This window comes from Geotrypetes seraphini, chromosome 2, assembly GCF_902459505.1.
Source record: "Geotrypetes seraphini chromosome 2, aGeoSer1.1, whole genome shotgun sequence".
NCBI classification, from domain to species: Eukaryota; Metazoa; Chordata; class Amphibia; order Gymnophiona; family Dermophiidae; genus Geotrypetes; species Geotrypetes seraphini.
This window is the reverse complement of record NC_047085.1, coordinates 115,263,263-115,276,718: the sequence shown is the minus strand read 5'-3', so window position 1 is coordinate 115,276,718 and position 13,456 is coordinate 115,263,263. Positions and strand designations below refer to the sequence as shown.

The 13,456-nt window shown below is 45.0% G+C and overlaps 1 protein-coding gene across 1 annotated transcript in view; it reads right to left on the bottom strand.

The window, feature by feature from the left end:
* BPNT2 (3'(2'), 5'-bisphosphate nucleotidase 2) overlaps positions 1-5,865 on the bottom strand; it is a 64,887-nt gene extending 59,022 nt beyond the window's left edge. The window contains exon 1 of the mRNA XM_033934519.1: positions 5,296-5,865. Coding sequence (XP_033790410.1) covers positions 5,296-5,661 — 366 coding nt within the window. The 5' untranslated portion in view covers positions 5,662-5,865. The remainder of the gene's footprint in view (positions 1-5,295) is intronic.
* Between the last annotated feature and the right edge of the window lie 7,591 nt (positions 5,866-13,456).

The following is a 13,456-nucleotide window of genomic DNA, read 5'->3' as shown; positions in this document are numbered from 1 at the left end:
GGGAATCTCCCCCCCCCCAGGCTCACGGGGTTCCCGAGGCCTGGAAAGAGAATTAGTAGAAGATAGATAAAAGCAGTAACTGGGGCCAAGATGATGGGAAAAACAAAATGTCCCACCAGCTACAACATGGGAGATGTTCATTTTGATGGGGGGCTAAGCTCAAAGTGGGAGGCCCAGCCCCCTCTCATGGTTATGCCACCAATTGTTTTTAGTACAAAATGAAATACTTGCTGAGTTTGTTTTGGGTTTCCAGTTCAGTTTTGGCACATTTTTCTTATGCAACCATTGTCCTGAAAAGTGCCTCTCTCAATTCTGCTTTAAATTATTTTGATGCTGTATTGTTTGATTTTTTACTCATTGCTGCATTAAAAAACATTTGTGGGAGGAGCCTAATTAAGATAGCACAGTGAGGAGCTTGGCAGAACGCCGCTGTCCCTTTTGCCTGTTACCTTGATGGTGAAACGAAAATCGAAGACCCGGGTTTTCCCATCCGAACCCGGGCCAGAAGCTCAGAAGTTGGGGCCAATGGATGTTTTTGTGGAGCGTCAACCTACAGGTGATCCGGGTGAGAAGTCCTCGGCTAGAGGGGCGAGCTTGTCGGAGGATTCTTGTGCCTCTCTTGAGGCAGCCAGCCTTTCTCCGGAGGAGCGGAACATACCGGCCCAACCATTCCCCAATCGTTGTCTTTCAGAACAGCGAGTAAGTGAAATGAAGCAGCAATGTCCGAGAGCTGCGAAGAGAGTGAAGACCTCACAATTCAGCGGGTATTGGCTGAATCTGTATTACAACCGCTGCAGCCTTGGAGTCGACTGTAGGAGCACAGAAGTCACTAGAATTTCCTGGTTCCTCAGGTACTGTGAAAGCAAAAAATTATTTGAAGCTTGTACTAACTCCTTTAAAAAAAGTCACCGATAATTGACTTAAACTCAATTTGGGAAGCAATATCATAATTACATTCTTCATTAGGTAACCAGATCCAGAATTTAATAACTCAGTGCTCAGGAGTCTTATTAGAATCTTCCAAAATACAACATAAGATTGAAAAACTTGAAAAAGAATTAATAGCTTATGGGAAAGAGATGGAAGTATTAGGAGCTCAAAACCAGCTCCTTATAAAGGAAAATGGAAATAGTAACTTTCAGTTTGAAATGCTTGAGAATGTTATAAGGTGACAGAATTTAAGGATAATAAACTTTCCTAAATTAACCACGATTTTAGCTTTGGAATTGTTTAAAAAGATATTTAGTAGAAGTTTTGAAGATATCTCAAGCATCCTTTCCACCTATTTCGAAAATGTACTATCTGCTTTCTGGAAAGAAAAAAAACCTATTGAAGACCAAGAAGATCATGAATTTGACTTACTGGATTTGACAAATATTTAAAAAAAAATAAAAAAAATCAGACTCTTGAACAAGTGTCTTTAGGCACACTGTTTGTACAACTTGCATTAGACTCAGATAGGGATTGGTTACTAAAAATGTTTTTTTAAAAATAAAGATAAACTTTTTCTGAACCAAAAGTTAAGAATGTGTCCTGATGTAGCTAGAATAACCCAAAAGAAGAGGAAGCTATTTCTAATTTTGCGGCCCCAGATTATAAAACTAGCTGCTACTTTTGTACTTAGATTTCTTTGCAAATGTCTTGTTAATCACAAAGGAGTTAGATATACCTTTTTTGAATCCTCCCAGTTATTTAGATTTATTTCAGGTAAAAAAGTGATTACTGTAAGCACCCCAGTTGAGGAACAAGAAGTACGCTCGTAGTTAGTAAACTAGGTTTGACTCAGGTGCTCATTGGTTTACTTTAAATAATGTTGTAATTGTAATGGAATACGATTGTTTCTTTGATTCTCTCCCCCATACATAGTGGACTGAAATAACAGAACAAAGGGGGAATATTTGCCTTATTTAATTTCTATTTGTATAAAATTATTAAATTTAAACTTACTGATTCTGTGATCATGGAAAAATGAAACTTTATATATATTTAAAAAAAAACACAACCATTTGTTGATCTTGGAAGTACCTCTCACAAGTTACCTATGCCAAATGGTAAAACCGGTTTTGTTTGCTCTACAAGTTTTTATTACCAAAAAATCAAACTCTTATTCCTTTTAACAAGAAATGTAAGACCCTAGTCACATGGCCTAATGTCTAGTCTAATATTTACGGTGATGTATGCATCTTATTTCTGTTCACTGTTATTTGTTTATATTGTATTTTATTGTAGGTTTAAATAAACTAAGACTTAAAAAAAAAAATCAAAACTGTCATAAGTAATTGCTGCTTTTTATGGGGACAGGTAATTTTTATGGGGGAACGGGCGGGGACAGAGGAGATTCCTCATGGGTTCGGGTGGGGACGGAGGGGATTCTGGCATGGATGGATGGGCAGGATACTGGTGGGGACGGGCAGGATTTCTGTCCCCACGCAACTCTCTGCTCAGTATGCCCAGCTGCTGGTGTCTGTATTTGTTGAAAACTTGGATATGGATGCCTTAGCCTTCTTTTTAGTTTCCTTTACACAACTTAACTTTTCCATGCTTTTCAAACACAACCCAGTCAGGGCTCCTTCATAATAATATTCCACGGAAAAGTCTAAAAAAAAAAAAAAAAGAAGCTCAAGATGAACATGATGGATGAGGGGGTACTGCTTGGGTGCATAGGGAAAGGTATGGCCAGTAGGAAAAAGGAGGTATTGATGCCCCTGTATACAAGACTCTAGTGAGACCTAATTTAAAATACTGTGTACAATTCAGGAGACTGCACCTTCAAAAACATATAAATAGGGATAGCTACTAAAATGGTCTGTTCTTCATCATAACACGTAAGGGGACAGACAAAGATCTCAATATGTATATTTTGGAGGAAAGGCGGGACAAGGAAGATATGATAGAAACGTTTAAATACCTATGTGGCATAAATGCGCATAAGGCGTGTCTCTTTCAATTGTAAGGAAACTCTGCAATGAGGAGGAATAGGATGAAGGTGAAAAGAGATACCATGTTTCCCCGAAAATAAGCCCTAGCATTATTTTTGGGGTAGGTCCTAATATAAGCCCTACCCCAAAAATAAGTCCTATTTGGATCAACCCCCAAATTCCCCCTCCCCCCGATTCGCTAACGGCAGCGCTTCTCCCCCCTCCCCATGTGCAGCATCTTTTCTCCCCTCTCACCCATCCCCTTGCGTAACATCTTTCCATCCCATTCAGAACACTGCCAACCCTCCAACCGTAAGGCTGACATACCTCCATTCTAAACAGCAGCGGCAGCAGCACTGAACAGGCTGCTTTGTGGCCTTCCCTGTGCTGTCGTGTCACTAATGAGATCATCAGCAATGCTGAAGAGGGAAGGCCCTGGCAGGGAAGGCCGCGAAGCAGCCTGTTCAGTGCTGCCACTGCCGCTGTTTGGAAAAGAGGTATGTCGGTATCACGGTGGGAGGGTCATCGGGGTTCTACTGCACGGGGGATGGGAGGGAGATGGAAAGATGCTATGTAGGGGGATGGGTTGGCAGGGTCGTCGGGGTTCTACTGCATGGGGGATGGGATGGAGAGATGGAAAGATGCTGCGCAGGGGGTTGGGTTGGCGGGGTTCTGCTGCACAAAGGGAATGGCTTCGTATTATCTGTTCCACAAAGTTCTCTAGACTTTTTTTATTTCAAAAAAGGTTATGACATCTGAAATTCAGCTTAAGTATGATCTGTCCGTAAGTTTTTATTTGTTAACCATTTAAAGCTCTATTTTATAGGGAAGATGTGGCATGCAAGAACAATGCTTAGATTGCTTTTGGGGTTCTGCTGCACGGGAGAAGGATGGGGTGGGAGGGAGGGATAGAAAGATGCTGCACAAGGGGATGGGTGAGAGATGATCGTTGTACACATCCCTTGAAAATAAGCCCAAGTGCATTTTTTGTACCCAAAATGAATATGACAGTGTCTTATTTTCGGAGAACCACTGTAGATTCAGAAGTAACCTCAGAAAATACTTTTTTACAAAAAAGATAGTGAATGTTTGGAATGGCCTCCTGATGGAGGAGGCAAACAGTGTCTAAATTCAAGAAATCTTGGGACAAATAAGTTGGCTATCTAAGGAAGATAGAATGGTTAGGCAGACTAGATAGGTCATATGGTCATTTATCTGCCTTTATTTGTCTATGTTCTATAAATATCAGGAACCTTTATCTCCCCCCTTCCCCCAACCCCACTGTATTCTAGAATCAGATAGTTACGCACCACATTATCTGGCCTTCCCCTGAATTACCCTAGGTTCTCCTACAACTCAAAAATAGATTGAATTGGTCTTCTTTCAACATATTAGCAGCTTAAATTTTTTGTTACCAAACGGTTCATAAACAAAACCGCTGAAGACAAAGGCGCACGCTTCCGTCTTGCGCTAGGTTGTCGGCGCGCGCCGAAGAAAAAGTGTTTTTAGGGGCTCCGACAGGGGGTTTTGTTGGGGAAACCCCCCTCCCCACTTTACTTAATACAGATCGCGGCGGCGTTGTGGGGGGTTGTAACCGCCCTCATTATACTGGAAACTTAACTGTTTCCCTGTTTTTTAGGGAAAAAGTGAAGTTTTCAGTAAAATGTGGGGGATTACAACCCCCCAAAACGCCCTCACAACGCGGTGCGATCTGTATAAAGTAAAGTGGGGGGGTTCCCCCCCCACACCCCTCGTCGGAGCCCTTCAGTTGTCTGCATGCGCCTTTGTCCTGGCGCGCTTTTGACCTGACACCGTACAGCTATCAAAATGCTTTATCCCACAGCAAGCTAAGACTACATCTGGCTGTGTCTATAAAATTTTAATTTAGAGAAACAAATACAAGCAGAACCAGAACCATATGTAGATAAGGGTTCTAAAGCAGGATTGAACACCTGTTCACCATGGTGAGGTGGCAGACCTACTCTAATGTAAAACAGCATGGCTTATGCTAGTCGATGCATGGACCTCCTCTACCAGTGGTTCCCAACCCTGGCCTGGAGGACCACCAGCCAGTCAGGATAGCCCTAATGAATATGCATGAAAGAGATTTGCATGTAATGAAGATGATAGGAATGCAGATCTGCCCCATGCATTTTCATTAGGGCTATCTCGAAAACTCGACTAGCTGGTGGTCCTGCAGGACAGGGTTGGGGACCACTGCAATCTAACCAACATGACCTCTCTCACATACGTCCAAAACATAGCTTGACAGGAAAGTTTCCAAAGGACCCGACATCACCAGCAAAAGAGGAGGGGGCTTGTATCTATGGCCTCGCGCCCCCTAAACCAAAAGGGCTGGGGGGCATTAGCAGCGCACCTGCAGGTTGGGGAAGGCGTTACGGATCAGATAGTACATCTGGCGGTTGGAGAGCTGGTCACCCAGGGTCATGCGCTCGTCGGCCCCCTCCCGGGTCTTGCTCTTCACCTTCTCGTTCAGCACGTTGCTCTCGCGCACCCGCTTCACCTCCTCTCCGCCGCGAGCCGCCGCCAGTAGGGAGACAGCGAGCAGCTCGCGCAAGTCGACCCGCGAGGCAGGCGCAGCCGCGGGGGCTCGCTCGCCCAACAGAAAAGCGGCCACGCGGCTGCTCAGGGAGCCCATGTAGAGATGGTAAAGCACCCCGACCCCCAGCAAGCAGAAGACGCCTATGCCCAGCGGGGACAGCCGGATTCCCATAGGAGCCATGGCGAGCAGTTCAGTTTCTAGAACGCTGGAGGATAAAAGGGGAGAAGCATAAAGCGAGCCCCGTCAGCACAGTCCCATGACGTTGCCCCTGCAATTGCCGACTCCCCGCTCGCCGTTCACTTCATTCCCATGCCGTGGCTCTGCATCGGCGAACGCAGGTCGGGAAGGGAGGGAGGAGGAAGCCGTGCACATCCGGGTCATCCAGGAGAAGGCGGGGGAGGGGTACCGGTGTTTGACTAAGAGGGACGGCGATCAACAGTCCTACAGAGTATACTTTCACAGACACCCAATTGTTTCGAATCTAGGTTTTTTTTTAAATTAATTAGTTTTCTGAGTTAAAGCATTGTTTGTGCTTTCCATTTAAGAAATGGAGTAGAATGCCCATGGACCTAATCTGTATCAGAAGAACGTTGTTCAGAAATTGCTCCCTCCCCCCCAGATTTTTTTAAATAGTAAAAGTTCCATGTAGTAGGGTGTTTATGAATGTACATACAGTATACAGTAGAGCAGGGGTGTCAAATTCAATCATAAGGGGTCAAAATCTAAAACATAGACCAGTGGCGTACCTAGGGTATGTGGCACCCGGGGCCCATCATTTTTTCACCCCCCCCCCCCCCCCACCCATGTAAAAAAATATTTTTTGTAATAACCATGAAACGGAATAAATGGTCAGAATAGAAACAGGCAGTGAAAATTTTCTTTTATTGAACCTCATATATGTAACCATTATTCCAAAAATAACATAACATAACAAATTATGTCTGAATTGTCATGACATCAGAAGTACATATAGAGTAGTTGCAGGAGAAGCTTGGGACAGTTCTGATTGTGTTAGTTCGGTTTTATGTGTTTTTTTAATAGAAGGGTTTTTATTTCTGTTTTGAAGGTTTTGTAGTCTGTGGTCTAGGTCAATAGGTTCTAGAGTTGGGGGTCGAGTGTTGCAGCTGGAATGGCTTGGAGGTTGTCGAACAGTTTTTTTTCTTTTGACGTTTTTGGTTGGAGGGTGTGTGAATGGTGCATGAGTTCTCCTATGTCTGGTTGAGGTGGATTGAATTATTTAGCTGAAGAAATTAGTTACCCCCTCCCCCCCATTCCACACAAATTAATTATCTTCCATTTTTGTTCCCATTATAAAAAAAAACACTGATAAGTTCCCAGAAAAAAAAATACATTAAAATAAGAAGTGAAAACAAAGGCCCCCACAGATGAGAACATAACATAAGAATAGCCTAACTGGGTCAGACCAATGGTCCATCATGCCCAGTGGCCCATTCTCATGGTAGCCAATCCAGGTCACTAGTACCTGGTCAAAACCCAAAGAGTAGCAACATTCCATGCTACCGATCCAGGGCAAGCAGACACTTCCCCCATGTCTTAATAACAGACTATGGACTTTTCCTCCAGGAATTTGTCCAAATCTTTCTTAAAACCAGCTACGCTATCTGCTTTTACCATAACTTCTGGCCACTTCATTTTTAAGCTTAGATATTTCCTTCCAAACAGAGACCTTGCAAGATGTCAAATACAACACAAGGTAACTTCACACGGACTTAGCTGTGCAGGAAATGTGAATCTCCTCATACACCCACCATATAGTGCAAAGGTCTGTTTTTTTCTTTCGATCACTTCATAGCCTGCCACATAAGCAGCGCTGTTACAAACATATTCTGAAGGTCAATGCTAAGATTAACAAAGTTTCCTTCCTTGGACCATAAGGAGATACTGACAAACCACTGGAAGAGATCCCAAAACAACTACCCAGGCACAACACCCAAAGACCCACTCAGTGTGTGAACCAGTTGAGTAGAGTGGACTAACTGAGGGGTGGAAATGGGCCCAGAGTTTGCTCAGCAGAATTTCCCAGATCATCTCTTCCTCTCAACACATTGACACGCTGCCACTACCACCAGGAACACCTCACCGGGTAGACCAGCAATGCTTATAAACTTTATAAAACACATTATTATATTTTCTTATAAAGCACATATTTTAACTGAACTCTCTGAAATCCTCAGCCTTGCCAGTCACAAAAATTGAAGGAAGAAAAGTTCCCATTTCCTGCTGTCTCATGTTCCCGGCCTATACAATATTTTTCTTCTGTAGACCCTTCAAAAGTCTGACCAAATACTTGTTTCACTTGCATTATAAAGTACTGAGGAAGCCATCTCTCCCCAATCCCAGGTCCTAAAGTCTAAGACAGTAGCGCAAACTAGTGCTGCCCGATTCAGGAAAAAAAAAAAATTCGATTCAGCCTATTGAATTGGTTTCTCGATTCGATTTTCCTGCCCAATTGGGTGTTTTGTTTTTTTTTTTCAAACATCCTGGTGGGTTTATTTTATAGCTTTTTCACCCCCCTTGGCTTCTCCTAACCACACTGGTGCTGTGGTGTAAATAAAATAAAGAAACAAAAAGGACTTTTCCTCTCTCTGTTAAATCCTAGCTCATGTTTGCGGTCTAACACCAACTCTGGCAGGATACACATTTAAAATTTGACATATTGTAATCTCAAAACAGAAAATAAAATTAGTTTTTCTATCTTTTGTTGTTTGGTTATTTTTCAAATCTTGTTGGTCCAAGGCTCTGGTTGTCTTCTGATAACTTGCTTGCCAGGGTCTCCTTCTTTCTTCATGCTAACCATCCATCTGCCATCTCTGTCCTCCCCTTCTGTTTCCCTTCCCTCACCAGGAGGTCTGGCATCTTTCCTTTTTTTCATCTCCCTCCACAGATCCATCTTTTCTTAACTACCCTTTCATCCGGCATCTCTCCCTCCTTCCCCACCACCCCAGGGTCCACCATCTCTCCCTTTCTTTTCCCAACTACCCTCCTATCCAGTATATCTATCCCCCTCCACACCATCCCTTGTGTCCAACTTCTCTCCCTTTCTGTTGCTTCCCTCCCTAAATCCCATGGTCATCATCTCTCTCCCTCTCCTCTATTTTCAGACCCATTATTTCTTCCCCACCAAAGTCTGGCATATGCACGTCTCTTTGACCCCCCCCCTTCCCTCCGTGTACTTCTACACCAGGGCCCCCCCCACCCCTGAAGGCCTGTCCTTCCCCCCTTGAAGACCTGCCTGCCTGTCCCCCCCCCTTGAAGTCCTGTCCCCACCTTGAAGGCCTGCCTGCCTGTCCCCTCCTTGTAGGCCTGTCTCCCCCTTAAAGGCCTGCCTGCCTGTCCCCCTTGAAGGCCTGTCCCTCCCTTGAAGGCCTGCCTGCCTGTCCTCCTTGAAGGCATGTACCCTCGAAAGCCTGTCTCCCCCCATTAAGGCATGTCCCCCCCCCTTGAAGGCCTGCATCCCCCCTGGAGGCCTGTCTCCCCCCTGAAGGCCTGCTGCCCCACCCCGAAGGACCGCTCGCCCCCCACCCTGAAGGACCGCTCTCCCCTCCCACCCTGAAAGACCACTCCCCCCCACCCCGAAGGACTGCTCATCCCCCTGGCCTCCCTGCACCATTTACCGTAGCAAAGCAGCCTGTAGCAAGATCACGATGCCATTGATCTTGCGCTGCTTTGTGCTGTTTCCTCCGCCGCGGTCCCACCCCCTCCTGTGACAGAGGAGGGGCGGGACCGTGGCAGAGGAAACAGCACCAAAGCAGCGCAAGATCGCTGGCATCGTGATCTTGCTGCAGGCTGCTTCGCTACAGTAAATGGTGCGGGGAGGCCAGAGAGGGGAAATTTGGACGCCAGACACCGGGGGGAACCGGATGCCAATGACTTCAGGCCGGGAGCACCCCATCAGGGCTTGTACCCAGGGAATACTGCCCCCCCCTTGGTACGTCACTGACAGACTAACCCCCCTCTTTTATTAAACTGTGCTAGCAGTTTGTAGCGCAGAGAGCCGCGCTGAATGGCCCGCACTGCCCCCGATGTTCATAGGAACTCAATGAGCGTTGGGAGTAGCGCGGCTTACCGCTCTAAAAACTGCTAAAAATTAGATGAAATAAGCGACTGGCTTTATGAAAACAAACTCTCTCTAAACATCAATAAATCAAGCAGCCTACTTTTTCCTACCAAAAAGAACGAAACTATTCATGAACAAATTCTCATCAAAACTTATCCTGTAAAAATGGAAACTAAAATAAAACTACTAGGGGTTACCCTAGACAAGGATCTTACCTTTCATGATCAGATTAGTACAGTTGTAAAAACTTGTTTTTACAAACTAAGGCTTATACGTTCTCTATCATCCATCCTTGATACTACAGCCATCACAACATTAATTCATTCACTTGTCATCTCTCACCTTGATTATTGTAACTCTCTTTACAACGGACTCCCTCAAAAAGAACTACGACGACTTCAACTCATACAAAATACAGCCATAAAACTTATTTACAAATTAGGAAAATATGACCATGTTACACCCCTCCTGAAAGAAGCTCATTGGCTACCTATAACCCATCGTATCACATATAAAACAATTATGCAAGTCTTCAAAATTAGATTCTTCCGCCAACCTTCTTTTCTAGATAAACTTCTCATCCCTTACTGCTCATCACGGACCCTCAGATCAGCCGATCAAAACCTACTATCTGTTCCCACAATCAAAGATTTCTTCTATATGAGAAAGACTAACTTTTCGGTAGTCGCTCCTACTCTATGGAACTCATTGCCATCCCACATTCGTCACGAGACATCAATTGATAAATTTAAGGCCAAACTAAAAACTTTCTTATTCCAAGACACGTTTTCTAGCTCCTAAATATAATTTATTTTTCAATACCACAACCGCTTTTAGGAAGCGATCCCATTCCTTATGTTTCATCCTTCCCTTTCCAAAATTTTTTTTTTTTTTTTTTTTATTGAACTATGTATTTTTTTCCCTTCCTCTACTTCTCCCTACCATCACTTTCCAGTATGTCCAGTTAAAGTCTAAATGTTCACAATTCCCCTTTTTCTTTTCAATTATTTTATATATTGTATAAATTTTATTTTTATTCTTTATCTTATTTTAACTTGTAAACCGGCTAGATATTTGTTGATAGTCGGTATAGTAAAAATTTAATAAACTTGAAACTTGAAACTAGTGTAGTTTAATTGAAGAGGGGGTAAGTCACGGGCCAAATTCTTTATTAAGATACTTAAGGGTCCTTTTATTAAGATGCGCTAACCGATTTAACGCGCACTAAAGATTAGCACACGCTAAATGCGAACCTTAATAAAAGGACTCCTTAGTAGAAGTGCAAGGTTACAACCTTTCTAACACCACACCAGCTCTGGGATGTAAACAAAATAAATAAAAAAGACTTTTCCTCTCTTAGGTCCTACCGTGTTTCCCCGAAAATAAGACTTACCCTGAAAATAAGCCCTAGCATGATTTTCAGGTAAGTCTTAATATAAGCCCTAACCCCAAAAATAAGCCCTAGTTGTCAGCAGCAGCAGAACTGCGGAGGTCGATGGCAGCCTACTAGATTCGCTACAGCTGACCGGCAATTCCTCTGCAGGCTGCTTTGAAGGTGAGACCAGGAAGCCAGAAGAGAGATGGTGGACAATGGGATGGAGGGAGGGAAGGAACAGAGGGCATTTACTCGCGGGCCAAATCGAATTACCCTGCGGGCCAAATTTAGCCCGCGGGCCTGAGTTTGACAGCCCTGCAGTAGAGCCACCCAGTTCCAGGGCGGGAGAAACTATGGCTTTTTGGCTACTATTGGTTTTAGACTTGCATCTGCAATTTGGTTTGGGATGGGCTTGGGGGAGTTTCGATGGGAGCCCCAGCAATTTGGAACATGAGGATGGTGCTTGACAGACTTTCACGATCTGAATCTTGCAAACGAAGAGATGGTTTGGCTTCGGGTTACTAGATTTCCTCTTTAAAAAAAGAGGACATGTAGCCCCATTCCATTCCATTCCACCCCCAGCCCCGCCCCCATATAAACCTCATGTCTCCTTCCCCAAGCTCCAGCCGCCCCAGAGGGCCTCTGCGCATACATTGACGTCGACACGATCACATCACACTCTTGCGTGTATAAGTGTGATGTCATCACGTCAACATCAGCATATGTGCAGAGGCCTTCCAGACAGGGCCTCAAACTCGGGGCCTTCCTAAATCTTGACAAACAGCCAACAAATATCTTCCTACTTGGGGCCATGACACCAATAACGCTTCACAACATTCATTCCTACCAGAAAACATGGCCTTGGTCACACGTGCAGAACACAGATAAATCCTATGCAAATACAGGACCATAGATTAAAAGTCCTAATATAAGAACATAAGTAGTGCCTTTGCTGGGTCAGACCACAGGTCCATCACGCCCAGCAGTCCGCTCCGTGGCGGCCCAACAGGTTTCTCACCCCTTGGTTTCTCATCGAAGTCCTATCTTCCCATCAAATTCTTGACCCTTTGTCCTCGCACCCCTTTCAGTACCCTACGATCCCTTTGTCCCTCAGGAATCTGTCCAATCCCTGTTTGAATCCCTGTACTGTATTCTGCCTGATCACTTCCTCCGGGAGCGCATTCCATGTGTCCACGACCCTTTGGGTGAAGAAAAACTTCCTTGCATTTGTCTTGAACCTATCCCCCTTCAGTTTCTCCGAGTGCCCCTCGTACCCGTTGTCCCTCTCAGTCTGAAGAACCTGTCCCTATCCACCCTCTCTATGCCTCTCAGGATTTTGAAGGTCTCTATCATATCTCCCCTGAGCCTCCTCTTTTCCAGAGAGAAGAGACCCAGCTTATCCAGCCTCTCAGCATATGGGCAGTTTTCCAGCCCTCTTACCAGCTTCGTTGCTCTTCTTTGGACTCTCTCAAGTACCGCCATGTCCTTCTTGAGGTGCGGCGACCAATACTGAACGCAGTATTCCAGATGCGGGCGCACCATCGCCCGATATAGTGGCATGATGACTTCCCGTGTCCTGGTTGTGATACCCTTCTTTATGATGCCCAGCATCCTGTTGGCTTTTTTCGCCGCTGCTGCACACTGTGCGGATGGCTTCATTGATGCATCCACTAGCACACCCAAGTCTCTCTCAAATCCGCTGTCTCCCAGCAGTGCCCCCCCATTTTGTAGTTGAACAACGGGTTCTTATTTCCTATATGCATGACCTTGCATTTCTCAACGTTAAAGCGCATTTGCCATTTGTTTGCCCAGTCTTCCAGCTTGTCCAGGTCCCTTTGCAGGTCCTCACACTCCTCCCTGGTCCTAACTCTTCCGCAGAGTTTGGTATCGTCCGCAAATTTTATAACCTCGCATTTTGCCTCCGTTTCCAAGTCATTGATAAATATGTTGAAGAGTAGCGGCCCTAGCACCGATCCCTGTGGCACACCGCTCGTGACTCCCCGCCAGTCTGAATATTGGCCCTTCACTTCGACCCTCTGCAGTCTACCTGACAGCCAGTGCTTGATCCATCTGTGTACATCCCCGCTCACCCCGTGGTTCCACAGCTTCTTAAGCAGCCTTTCATGTGGCACCTTATCAAAAGCCTTTTGAAAATCGAGGTAAATGATGTCCATGGGTTCCCCTTTGTCCACCTGACTGCTTATTCCCTCAAAGAAGTACAGTAGGTTCGTAAGGCATGACCTTCCCTTACAGAATCCGTGCTGGCTTGTTCGCAGTAAGTCATTTTTCTCGATGTGTTCGCAAATGTTGTCCTTGATCATCGCTTCCACCATCTTCCCTATAACTGAAGTCAGGCTCACCGGCCTGTAGTTCCTGGGGTCACCCCTCGATCCCTTCTTAAAGATAGGTGTGACATTTGCCAGTTTCCAGTCCTCTGGCACCTCTCCTGTTCTCAGGGATAGGTTGCAAACATGCTGGATTGTGCCCGCTATTTCCTGTCTTAGTTCCTTTAGAACCCTTGG